This window comes from Lingula anatina, chromosome 9 (genome assembly GCF_051362555.1).
Source record: "Lingula anatina isolate TDL-2025a chromosome 9, LinAna3.0, whole genome shotgun sequence".
Taxonomy (NCBI): Eukaryota; Metazoa; Brachiopoda; class Lingulata; order Lingulida; family Lingulidae; genus Lingula; species Lingula anatina.
In genome coordinates, this window is record NC_141775.1 from 724,721 (window position 1) to 737,427 (window position 12,707).

Genomic DNA, 12,707 nt, shown 5'->3' on the forward strand with positions numbered 1-12,707 from the left:
ATAATAAACAACATACGATGTTTTTTTTTTTTTTTTTTTTGTTTTTCAGTAAATTTTCTTAAAATGGTATTTTTAGTTGAAATGTAGTTTATATGTTCTCCCAAACACCAATATGTTTAAAAAGCCGTAGGAGTGATGAAGTTCTATTGCGCAAGCTCAGGTATTTTCTGCCAGCCAGACAAGAGGGTGGGTGCACACTTTCACTTTAGTTTTGAAGCGTTTTAAACCTAGATGGCGACGTACATGTAAATAATTTCACACAATTTTCATGTGCCATATAATATCAGAAAAAGTCCTCAAAACCTTATCCTTTCTATAACATGAATGTAAATATAAATGTAAATGTTAATGAAAATATTTGATGATAGTTTAATTTGAATAAATGTCTTCATCAAACATATTTTGTAGTCTTGATTATGCGCGCCACCTATGAATCAAGCATGTGACCTTGACGTCATTTTCCACATTTGATGTCAACAAAGTTCAGTTCCAGGGAACTCATTCGCATTTGTCAAAAATATGATGGAGGCACAGGTTAACGACGACAGGCCAACTCAAGGGCCGGAATTCGACGGTGCCAGACTAGAAATTCATGGTCCGGAAACAAGGGAAAACGTCCCGAGTGTCGACTTCAAGGGACCTAATTTAAGCCAAGGGAAAATGAATCGCAGTATGAGCGTCGGAAGTGGAAACGGTCGAAGACCAAATTTCACTATGACGGATTATGCTTTGAAGTCTTACTTCTGCTACAGAGTAGGTGCCTTCTTCTCAAGTTTCATTTCCAAAATAAACGTGTTTTAGAATAAGGTTAACGTAGTCTTGAAATGTCATAACGATATCAAAGTCGTTGAAAAAAGTAGCCCTGCCTCTTTTGAATTCCCATGCGCCATACTCAAACACTACAGTAAGCCTGAAGGAATATCATAGAATTACTAACAACGCAGAGACAGGTCATTAACTTGACAAATTTGCAGAATTAATTAATTAATTAATTAATTATTATAAAGACCCACCTACACTCGTTGTGCGATTTGTAAATATATATATAGATATATATGTGTGAAAAAAAAAAACAAACAAACATAAATTGCATTCAGGCATTCTGTCACTTAATATATATACTGCGCAGCTATAGTAGTGGAAGTTGGACTAAAAACCGTTCCAAATCAGCCCTAGTCTTGCCAGGCATGTATTACACAATCAAAAATACAAATGGAGCTTGTTTATATATTTGTTTATTTCAGGACGGGTCCTTTGAGAACGCCGTGGAGGCCTGTAAAGAGTCGGTGGTCAGTGAAGAGCTGGACGGTCAGCTGAGAGGAGCGTGGCTGCTTACGGAGTAAGAGATTTATTTTTCTGATGGATGTGCCTGTCTGTGTTTAACATGATGGGTGTGTGTATGGGCGCGTGCTTTTCCCAGAGGTGTCCAGCTGTCTATAAAAATTATATAAACTTATTACTAGTGCAAAATTTTTGGGTTGGTTGCATGGGCTTGCTTGGGTTGAACTCCCTTACATACTGTACTAGTATTTAAATCGATGACCAGGTTAAAGATTCATATTTTGGACTCCCTTTACCCCAAATCCAAGGGAAACTCCCTGTATATAATATGTATATTTTTAAAATTTTTTGTTCATTTGTGAAATTGAATCAAATTAGTGTATAGATTTAAAAAAATATATGTTAAAGGGGATGTGAAAAAGGGCAGGGTTACCAGTTTACCCTCCCCCTCCCTGAATGACCTTTATTTACCTTTTCAATCATGAAAAGACCTCACATACTCCAGCAGATTAACTAGTTAAACACATTAGCAAAGTCAACAAAGCTGAAACCTCTATGAATATCATAATGTCAATAAATGGGCTGTATGTACTAGCAGGTGCTCTATAGTGGTCATATCCTTACTAATCTGTATATGATTTATATACTGTACATGTATATTCTTCCTTTTATCATGTGCATTTAGCATATTACGAAGATATATCCATGTGTATGTCCTGTAGGTGTCTGGGGCTCTATAGGAATATGAATCCTACAGGACTCTACAGATTTCCTATATACGACTTGCATTATTCGTCTCGTTTTCGATATTGAGCGCAATGCATTGTGGGTAAAGTGGGACCCATCTTGCGTTGCCGCCATTTCTGTACACAGAAATAAAATGCCTCTCGACGGTTCTATGTGTTTTGTGCCTGTTTGTTTCAACAATACGGAGCGAGATCGAATTTTTTCATTTTATGCTTTCCCCAAGGACCCAAAAAAGAGAGGTATATGGATTGACAGTATTGGACGAGCGGGAAATGAAGGCAAATTTAGTAAGTTTGAGCCCGCCAAGCATCACCGTGTGTGTAGTGCTCATTTTGAAGGAGGGAATAAATCGTATTTGGGTGGGAGACCAACTATATTTTCACTCAAGAAATCGAAGATTCGTAAGCCCCGAAAAAATTATTAGACATTTAACTGTTGAAAACTCTGAGACAAATTTTAGTGAACCTGGCGGCAAGTGAGAAGTTGAACAGCGAGGACGAAAATGGCTTCTCAAATACAGACCACGATGCCTACTGCATTGTATCAGATGCAGGCTCAGATGCGCTTTTAACGACAGTTAAGGAAAAACAACATATTATTTTCAGTATGGAACAGAAAATCCGATCTTTAGAAATTTAACTTTCGGAAACAACTAAGAGTGGAATTACAACGAGCAAAAAAAAAAAAAAAAAAGATGCATAAAGAAATAGTGTGACAGAGAAAAAGTACATACAATGCTGGAACAACTGTCCAAAGCACATGAGGCAGTTGACAAACACACTTTCAGCATAAAGTTTATGCACAACAAACCTGAAATGGTTAAATTTTACATCGGTCTTGAAACCTACAAGGAATTAAAAATTTTCATGACTTTTTATACCCTGACATTACCTCAGTATAAAAAAATGGCATGAAAACTGTCATGTGAAACTTTGGTTTGATTTCACAGCAAGGTTAAAGCTGGTTTTAGTTTTACTTTGGTTTTAGAGTATTGTTATCGACATTGCTTAGACCTGAGTAAAACTAAAACCAGGTTTAAACCTGACTGTGAAGGAGTATTGAATGGTATATTACTTATGCAAATAACAAAAAAAAAGAGAACACTTTTACCAAATATCTCATTTTTATTATCAAAATGCACTTGAACATATCTAGAAAATGTTTAAAACATTGCATTTTAAAACATGAATCAGAAATATCGTAAGGTACCTTGGAAAGATATTTCCAAGGCAACATCATTGGTTTTATTATGCAAAATAAAAATGTGAAACGAAATATTAAATTGTATTTATTAATAGGCAAATATTAAAAAAAAAACGGTTTGGGCATTCCCTTCAAGGACTTGGTCCATTCTCCACTGTCTTGATTCAAACTTCAATCTGGTAGGCCTACTTCTAATTTTCTCTGCCGTCTGGATCCAATATTTTGTTTCTCTCTCTATCCTCACTGTACAGTTTTCACCTATAAAACAAGTAAAAAATTTAAAAGTCATGAAAATAGTTATTAAAGTCATCATCAACACATCTATAACAGTGATTTATTTACATACATACATATTAGACTGATGACAAAACAGAAAATTGACATGACTAGTCATTTTTTTTTAACCGAAATCTACCTGGATACACAACAGAAAGATAATGAAGAAGAACAAATGATAGATGCACTGATATTGACAGCGAGCTTGTACTAATTACCTGTACAGTGCACTAGCCCACCTCCGAGATTGTATCAGATAACTGCTTGAACCAGGTGACAAATTTATCTCCCCAATAAATGACTCAGGTGAACATAATTACATAATGACCACATTAGGGTTTTGTATTTGGTCTTGTATTTAAGAAAATATCGTGTAACATACCTTTTTATCAGCTCTTCTTTTTTGCCTGATGTGTGGGCATCCTACATTTTAACCAACTTTTCAACTCCGGCATCGTTGTCGCCTCAAATGGCTTGTTTAATATCGCCCCCGGCATGTCTTATGCTTCCATCATGTGTTCCTATCGCTGTCAACAACGCTTCTGGTACTATTTTGACCCCTGCAGTGCACAATTCCGGTCATGCGCATATCGCACCTTTCGAATAATGCAAGTCGTATATAGGAGTCAACCTGTAGGACCCTACACCTTAGGAAGTTTTCTTAAGGAATATTACAGCCTTTGTAAATCGTGCTTTCAAATAAAAAGTATTCATAAATAAATATTAAACTTATATACCAAATTTATTTATTTATTTATAAATTATACAATACACAGATTAACCTGGGGTTGACCTCTCACTTCCTTTCTTTCAGAATTGACCACTGGGACGCAGAGAAAGAAAAAATGGTACTCCTCACAGAAAACTCCCTGCTTATTGTGAAGTATGACTTTGTAGCCATCAAGATGTTGAGGTTTCGCAGGGTGATGCTGCACCTGCTGGATACCATAGAGGTGGGAGAGATAGTGTACCCAGACAAGTCTATTATGCCGTGAGTATTGTTATAACACCTGTAATTTATTATATGGCAATCACTCAATGTTTTCATTTGGGGACAATTGCAATTTTTTTTCAGGTACTGTAATTTTTTTAAGTCACAAATTCTTAAAATTAGAACATTCCTATTCAGGTGCAGACCCAGAGATATTTTCTGACAGTCTTACAAATTATCCCAGTTGATCCATCCTCCATTTTTGACCGCCTCAACAGGGCTCGACATTAGCGCCTGTCCGCCTGTCCGGGACAGGTAAAAATTCAGTTCGGACAGGTGAAGTTGCAGGGTTGGCTGTCCGACGGACAGGTCATGTTTTGTGAGAAATTTGGAGCAAAAGTCTTTAAAAAAAACATTTTTTGTTGCATACTAACGTCTTTTATTCTCTTCCTAGACGGCATTGAAAAGAGTGACCTACTTTTGGCACAAAACACATGCAGTCGCAAAACGAAGTCTGAGTAAACTTACCGCCAAATTATGAAAGTGAACACCCTCCAGAACTTCATCAGACAAAATCTATTCACATATCAGGTTCTTTACTGAATATTTATTTAGTTCAAAATCTACATGCACTAGTAATAAAGACCTTTCCAAAAACAGAAACTACACAAGTACTGTACTGGGTATAAAGCCAGACTGAACTGGATGAACTGGCTAAATCTAGTTTGTTGTCAAGGCAACATACTGCCTGTCAATCAAATACGTTGTATGCTATCTACTCACTATAGAAAGTGAAATCTTTTGGACTGAAGATCTTGTTGAAATGTAGTTTATTTGCCAAAATATAACCTGAAATTTTGTATGATGTTTTCTTAAATGACTCTAGCACCACTTATGTTATTTACAGTTAAAAATTAGTGCTGGAATATGATAAATTAACATTGCTGTCATATACCAGAATGATATTGATGTAAGGAAGAAATTGGTAATAACAAATATGAGAATTTAAATAAAAAGAAGGGGAACTTTTTATACTGATTTTATTTAATTCATATATAAGAAAATTCAAACACATGATAACCCCTAAAGAAGTTAAATTGTTAACATAAATATAAGTAAAGTATTATAAAATGAATATTATTTAACTTTTCATTGAACTATATTCAAATATTATTAATTTTGAATATTTTAATAAAATTAATTTAACAGTACCCCCTTCCCACTTCCTTCCCACTTCCCACTCAGGGTATTTTTTTCCTTAGCTGTTGTTAAACTTCATGTGAATCTGTTATCAAATTGCAGATTTACAATTAGTAGACCCTGTACCCCAAATCCTAGGAGAAGCCGTGATTGGAACTATGTTAAATCAGACTTATATGCAAGATTAATCTTCAGGAGTTCACAAGTATGAAAAAACAATTTTTTATCTGAAAATAAATTCACTTTAAGGTGCATTTTTCCAGCTCATTTGATTGAGTATTTTGGTAATAAATACATTAAATGTATGACTATACATATTAATTTACGAAGTTCTAGGTATGAATAGAAAAAAAAATTGGTTTTGTTGGACAGGTTGGTTTGAAAATCGGACAGGTCAAATTTATGACCACCTGTCCGAAGGACAGGTGCTCAAAAAAGTTAGTGTCTAGCCCTGCTCAATAGAAAAAATTAATGCCCTTCAATGTAAACTTAAAATTTTGACCGTCTTTGGGAAGACTCAGAAGACGGCCTCCATCCGCCTCTGCTATTGTTAATTGTAGCAACTAAATTACAAAGTAGTCTATCAGACAGTTCTGCTCTGTACAGTAAAAGCACTCACAGTAGCTATGTGGAAATATTTTTAATGAAATTCTGAAATTATATATTTGAAAGATTTATTTTCTCCTTTGAAAAGATGGAGTCCCCTGTATATTGTTTTGTATACATGCCAAATTTCATCATGTGTACTGTGTAAACAATATAAAGTCATTCCCTGTCATTTTTTATAGCACATTATATAAATGAATAGAATATTTACTGCATATCACAAAAGGTTACAATGTAATCTGCAATATGATATTTACATAATTAATAATTATCTCAGTAACTTGCTATTAAGAGGGAAGTTAATAAAATATAATAATAATAGTGACAATAAGATCAGACAGCCTTGTTAATGTAAGCCTTGTCTAGTTTATGGATTTGTCTGGTTGTGAATTGATCTCATCTCTCAGGGGAGTAAACAGCCCTGGCTGCTGCTAAATACATGTAGCCTCCATAATGTATAAGACTGGGTTCCCATACCTAGATTGATCTAACAGGGCCGATCCATCTCCAAGGGCTTTCTTGCAAAATTGCTTTCAGCTAAAAGCAGCTTAGATGTCTGGCATGCCTACTGAAGCTGCTACGTAAGTGATATTTTTGATTAATTACCCCTGAGCAGCGTGACAGGCAATTTAGCGAGAATCCCGTTGGAGATAGATCGATCTACAATTAGTGTGATAGAGTCTGGAGTTGATGTCTATGTCTTGATTGCAACATTATGGTGATACAGATTCTGTAAGCCTCTTTTTCATTTTATTTATTTTTCATTATTAATAATAATTTATTGAGCACTGAAATGTTTTTACATTTAGAGGCTCTCTAGCTACTATACATTATACATATGGAAAGATAGTAAGGATAGTAAGTAAATGAAACAGAAAAAAAAATTATACTATACTTATTTATTTATTTATATGTTGATAAATCTAAAAAGCAAAAAAGTAAAAAAAAATTAAGTTTTCTAACATATTAATAATTGTTATTATTATGCATAGAACAAACATAGAAACAAAGGTTGATATGAATCCCCATGAGTAAGATGAATGTAGATAAGAGAAATTGTGAGTTTAATTACTGAGTACTTGTTAGAAAAATTAATAAAATACATGTAGTGGCCTTAAATCCATATTTCTAGGGGCTCAGGTGTAATAAGGGAGTGACTGCTACATACCTAATGATCTTGGTGATATAACCATCTGTAATATTAGCAACCGTAGGATGGGTTAACATTGTGGTCGCGGTCACATCAGATCCATCTTTGAACACAGACAATATTAGCAACCGTAGGATGGGTTAACATTGTGGTCGCGGTCACATCAGATCCATCTTAGAACACAGACAATATTAGCAACCCTAGGATGGGGGACTGTTGTGGTCGCGGTCACATCAGATCTATCTTAGACTTGGCTTGATGACAGAAGGTCATAAAATACTATCACAAAAGAACTCCTGTCATTTCTCAGACATCCCAACCCATTTGATTGCAGATGGCCATTTTTTAAGTACTAGTAGGTCATTATGTGAGGATGACCAAATTGAATCTGATTGCAGTAGTGTCTGTTAAGTCTTTTCCTTTTAAAATCATGGTGTGAACGCGACCAAATTGAGATGCTGGTAATATTGGCATTCTAAGTGCTACACTGTACCATACCATGGCAGCTTATTGTACTTATCGTAAGTGAATGAATTCCTCACTTTTAACACTCAGCTTGCGTGGTTACTGAGATATTGATTTTTTTCAGTAAAGGGGTTACCCAAATCTATATATTTCTTACTTGTCGGAGCAAAAACTATCTCATACTAGAGACATTAATTTGAGGATATATACGCTAGTTTGATTACTAAACAGATATATGCATGACACTCATATATTGTTTTTTCATTTGACTTTGTACATGCATTCTGGTTGGTTTATTTGGTACATATTGTTATGTATTGCATATAGTCCACACAGGAGTAGTGTATTCAGCTACAATAATATTAATTCTCTTACTAGGAGACTGTTCACAATTGATTCTGTCGACCTAGCTAATGAACTCCATCTCCATGGGGACTCTCGCTGAATGCAATTCAGCGCAACAGACAAACACACCTGATGTTGAGTAGAAGACAGTAAACCTGGTGATTATATGAGAACATGGGATACAAGAGAATGTGTGTTAGTCTGAAAATCTGATTGCATTCAGCAAGAGTCCCCATGAAGTCATAATAATAATATTAATAAAATTTATTTACAGAGGGTAAAGTATGTTAAGTGTGTACACTTATCTTACACGTGACCTTCTGAATGGTTAGAACAAAATATTTTGTTAATGAATAAAAGTTACTTGTAATGCTCATTAGCGAGTTCAACATCATTCAGTTCTAACAGTCCCTATATTAATTACCCAAGTTACTTTTGACTCCATGTACTTGTCTCCTCTCCAGACCCAGGCAGCATGGCGGAGTGAGGCTACTGTGGACAAAAGGTAAAGAAATCAGCGCCAGTCTCCGCTGGAATCCCTGGAAGGAGGAGCTACCGTACATCACCCTGACGGACCACCCTATCAGCTACCATCCCAAGGAGGCGCAGACGATTACTTACAGGGTGGACAACTTCATGGAAGCGTTGGTGCAGGCGGTCAACCAGGCCAGACCCAAGAAAAACATCGCTGAGAACATTCCTGTGGAGGAGCGTAGTATCATGGTGGAAAGTTATGGCAGCATTTATTCCATGATTTGCAACCAGAGTCATCTTGGGTTCTCCCGGGAGAGAAATGGCATGAGCTTTTAAGATGTTTTTTGTACTTTTGGCCCTCAGAGTAGCTTGTATTGTTGTAGCTTGAAATGACAGCTTATCAGAGTAGCACTTAATGAAGGGGCTCTGTATTTAGTTGATAGGTCTTTAAAGTGGTTTTCATTTAGGCATTGGGGTCCTTTTCACATCAAGGAAGATACTTCACTGATGAGACTTTTCCAACTTTTGTCGGAATTCTGACTTTTTCAGGGTCATTAAGGTCATTCTTGTGATTGTGTACCCTGGACCCCCTGGCCAATTTTCCTACTTTTTCAGTGAGGACTGGTCTCATCCCTGGTGTTAGTACTTTAGCAGTGTGGTATGTACAGGGACACTTTGAGAGTGAGGTCTTAATGTGTAACTACAGTATAATACCAGGGGGTTTTACTTGCATCCATATGTTTACTTCCTATTCTTTGAGCAATAGTTGATGATATTGGTTGTGGTGAGCATGATGGCTCCCTTACTTCATAGCAAGACTGTTAAGATTCCGTTCTCTTAAAGTGTACCACTCAATGTGACAAGCATTTTCTTGATTCAAATGTCTGTTAAAGTTCAGTTGGTGACTGAAGATTATGAAGTTGCTGGATCTTTACTAGTTATTTGTTTGACTCAAAGTCCTTTTCTAGATCAGAATAATTTTGATTCCAACTTGTTAGATCAATATAATTTTTCTTCCATGCCTTTAAAAAGTGCTATTTTGATGCAAGCTTGTGATGTCAGCAGCATTTTCTTCTGCTTAATACCCTTCAAAGTGACTGTGTACCATATGTATTGGGCCATCCTACAATAAGTGATTCTCTGAACCAATGCAAGTTAGAGTCTTACACATTTAGTGTAATATTTAATGTCGTAGATGGGGCACAGGGGATGGTCTAATTGCTCCAGGTATTTTAACCCCTCCCCCCTGCCCTTAAATAGCCAATTGATAGTGAAAAGGAAAAGTAGTGGAGTAAAGGAGCTTCTAGATATTTTTATTTTATCATTATTATTTATTATTTGGAAAGGTATAAACTTTATCCAAGAATTGGAAATAGAGATTTTTTTTTTTGTTAGTCTGATTAAATAAATTGCCTATTTCTGACAGAAATTAATTAATATATATACTTCGTGCACAAATATAGGAAAGTACTAGTAGACTAGTGTGTTGTCATATCTGTAATGAAGTGTGCAATTTTTTTATCTCTGATCAAAGAAAGAAATATGTAACACAATTTAGAAGTGCATGATGAAGATTTTATTTTTTATATTTGTTTAACGTATCATTAAGGGAAGTCAGTTTAATCTGAATGTAAGAACATTTCATGAATAATGTTCAGACATTATTTGATTATTCTAGTTTGTACAGCGAAAAATGTTTCTTTGAAGATGGGTTAAAAAAGTAGAATATAAACAGGGAATTCTTTATAAGAATTCAAGTTAATGGAAGACTGCTTTTAACTTCATATTTTTGTAAATTTCTTGTAATTATTTCATGCACTATTCAAACATGTATACTTTGCTTGTGTACAGTACAAACATGAATCATTTTGACCCTTTTTATTGATAGTTTCATAGTATTTCTAGTTATATATGATGACAACTTTTTTTTTTTTTTTTGTGGGGGGGGGGATAGTTTTATGTATTTAAGAAAACCTATGTTAATCAGCACTCTACATTTAATCGCAGGAGTGGCGATTTCAATTCATGAGTATTTTGCTAGGAGAGATCCCAAGTAATCAAAGGTATAATGTCAAAGCTCACAGTGCCTGTCTAATTAGTATTAAAATTTCCCAAGTTGAAAACTCTCCTATGTCAGATAGTATTCTATGAGAAGCAAGGATAGTTACATTTATCCACTTTTTGAATTGAAGGGTATCTTGTGCATTTGTAGAAAAAAAGGCAATTTTGATTGAAATTTAGGGGTGTACTTTTGGAATATTTTTGCTGCTTGGTAGATGTAATTATTATTTTCAGTAGTCTGTGTCTTAATAAGCAAGGTGCTTGGCTTCTTTTTAGAGGTGACAACCATTGTTTGTGTGCCATATTTGAAAGTGATCTGATACACCTGTTAGCCGTGTTCTTACTAGATTCCACTTAAACAAGAAGCATGACTCGCTACACCAGACATCCATCCTTAATACATACGTAACCCCCCCTCCCCCACCTTAAGACCCACATACCGTATTTCTGCGTTTCCCATATACTTTAGGACTGAAACCCTGCATAGGGCTGAGAGCCCAAAAACAGCTGAGGCCCACATTTAATTTAATTTTTCAAATCGCTGATCGTCCGTTTCATTTTCGTAGACAACTTCCTGGTTTAAGTTGAATCTGGTGAGAACAGGACGCTGGCAACTCCCAGACCCTTGCAGCAATTTTGCTCTCTTCTCCTACACTCACTCACGTGACATTAACCCACGTGACACTGTCAACCACGTGACCAGATCACGTGGATACTGACTGACAGAGAGAACGATAATAAAACCTATTTACACTGTTGTGTTTGATAATTCCTAAGGCAACGAATTTAATGTATAAAATTTTGCTGTATCTACACAACTTTGCGGGTATTCCTTAGCCTAATTGTGAGTCCCCACCGTTGGCGTCGTGTTATTTGTGCTGGTTGTGATCTGTTTCTGTGTCTGCAGAATGCACTTTGTCATCAACATTTATGTTTCATTGTAACGCCACAAGACGACGCCAACGCTAGAAAATCGCCCCGATTTTCAGAGTTCTCTGGCAAAGTCGCTCTATCACCAGGAACTATTGTTGGTAGAGATATAATATTATTTCCCAAAGAGCTAAGGAAGTTTAGATGAGGCACTCCCACCCAATGTAGTACAAGATACTATAGGTTTTGTTCATAAATAGACTAACTTTAGATTGGAAATGGCCTAGCTATTATAACCAGATTACGTATAGAGGATCACTTTGCAATACTTTAGAACCCTCTTCAGAGATGAATTTACACGTTCTTAGATTTTGGTACAGTTGTAGCGGAACCTGTCAATATCCTTACCTGTCTGCATGCTGAGTTCTTAGAAATTCCTTCAAGACAATCCTAAACCTGTACATATTGTGGAGTCAATTAGCCTATTGTCCTTCTAAGTAAATTGAGATAGGAGCACAGCCATGGTTGTGTCTTGCCAAAATACAACCAAAATACTAACTGTATATATTTTGCCAAATTAGGTACGTCTTGCCAAATAAGAGATATATTATGTTAAGACGATGTAAGTTCGATGAAAAGTGATGTTCGCGATGACGTTTTTCGCTGCCCCATTACGGGTCATTTCTAAACTAGCATGTTATTTTTTTTAAAGAAAACTTTGCTGAACAAACTCATGTGGCTGCTTTTTCATTCTTGTGATTCATCAGACGTACCTATTTTGGCAGACAGGTCTATTTTGGACTGACATGAACCAGGGGTAAACGTGGGTTTGATGATTCTAAATCCTGTGATATCATTTGTTCAATTTTGCTTTCTATTGAATAAAAGGTGTTCTTATATGTTGGACTGAGTACTTCTTTTATTTTTTTTAAGAAGTCTGTTTAGAAGGATTATATTTTTCTGTACAATACATCATCAAGAGTGTATTCTTGATATCATGTACTGTGTTGATAACAATTTTAAAACAGACATTGCATATACAGGAAATTGAGTTCCAATACATAAACATACTAGAGTAAATCAGAAAATGAGACGTTT

The 12,707-nt window shown here is 35.6% G+C and overlaps 1 protein-coding gene and 1 long non-coding RNA gene across 2 annotated transcripts; one reads left to right on the forward strand and one right to left on the reverse strand.

The window, feature by feature from the left end:
- The first annotated feature begins 435 nt into the window (after window positions 1–435).
- LOC106167369 (tumor protein p63-regulated gene 1-like protein) lies at window positions 436–12,508 on the forward strand. The gene is made up of 4 exons (XM_086995299.1): window positions 436–753; window positions 1,245–1,339; window positions 4,322–4,498; window positions 8,669–12,508. The coding sequence occupies exons 1-4, from the start codon at window positions 520–522 to the stop codon at window positions 9,012–9,014; spliced, it is 852 nt and encodes a 283-aa protein (XP_086851425.1). The 5' UTR covers window positions 436–519; the 3' UTR covers window positions 9,015–12,508.
- LOC147759744 (uncharacterized) lies at window positions 3,133–4,131 on the reverse strand. The gene is made up of 2 exons (XR_015331019.1): window positions 3,890–4,131; window positions 3,133–3,489 (listed from the first exon to the last, which is right to left on the reverse strand). It is a non-coding gene; the product is annotated as an uncharacterized LOC147759744 (long non-coding RNA).
- Window positions 12,509–12,707: the final 199 nt, after the last annotated feature.

What these genes read in the sequence shown, in the direction of transcription:
- LOC106167369 (XM_086995299.1), top strand. Translation starts at nt 520, where the DNA reads ATGATGGAGGCACAGGTTAACGACGACAGGCCAACTCAAGGGCCGGAA. An exon ending in AGTCTTACTTCTGCTACAGA is followed by an intron (nt 754 to 1,244) that starts GTAGGTGCCTTC and finishes TGTTTATTTCAG; the next exon opens with GACGGGTCCTTTGAGAACGC. An exon ending in GGAGCGTGGCTGCTTACGGA is followed by an intron (nt 1,340 to 4,321) that starts GTAAGAGATTTA and finishes CCTTTCTTTCAG; the next exon opens with AATTGACCACTGGGACGCAG.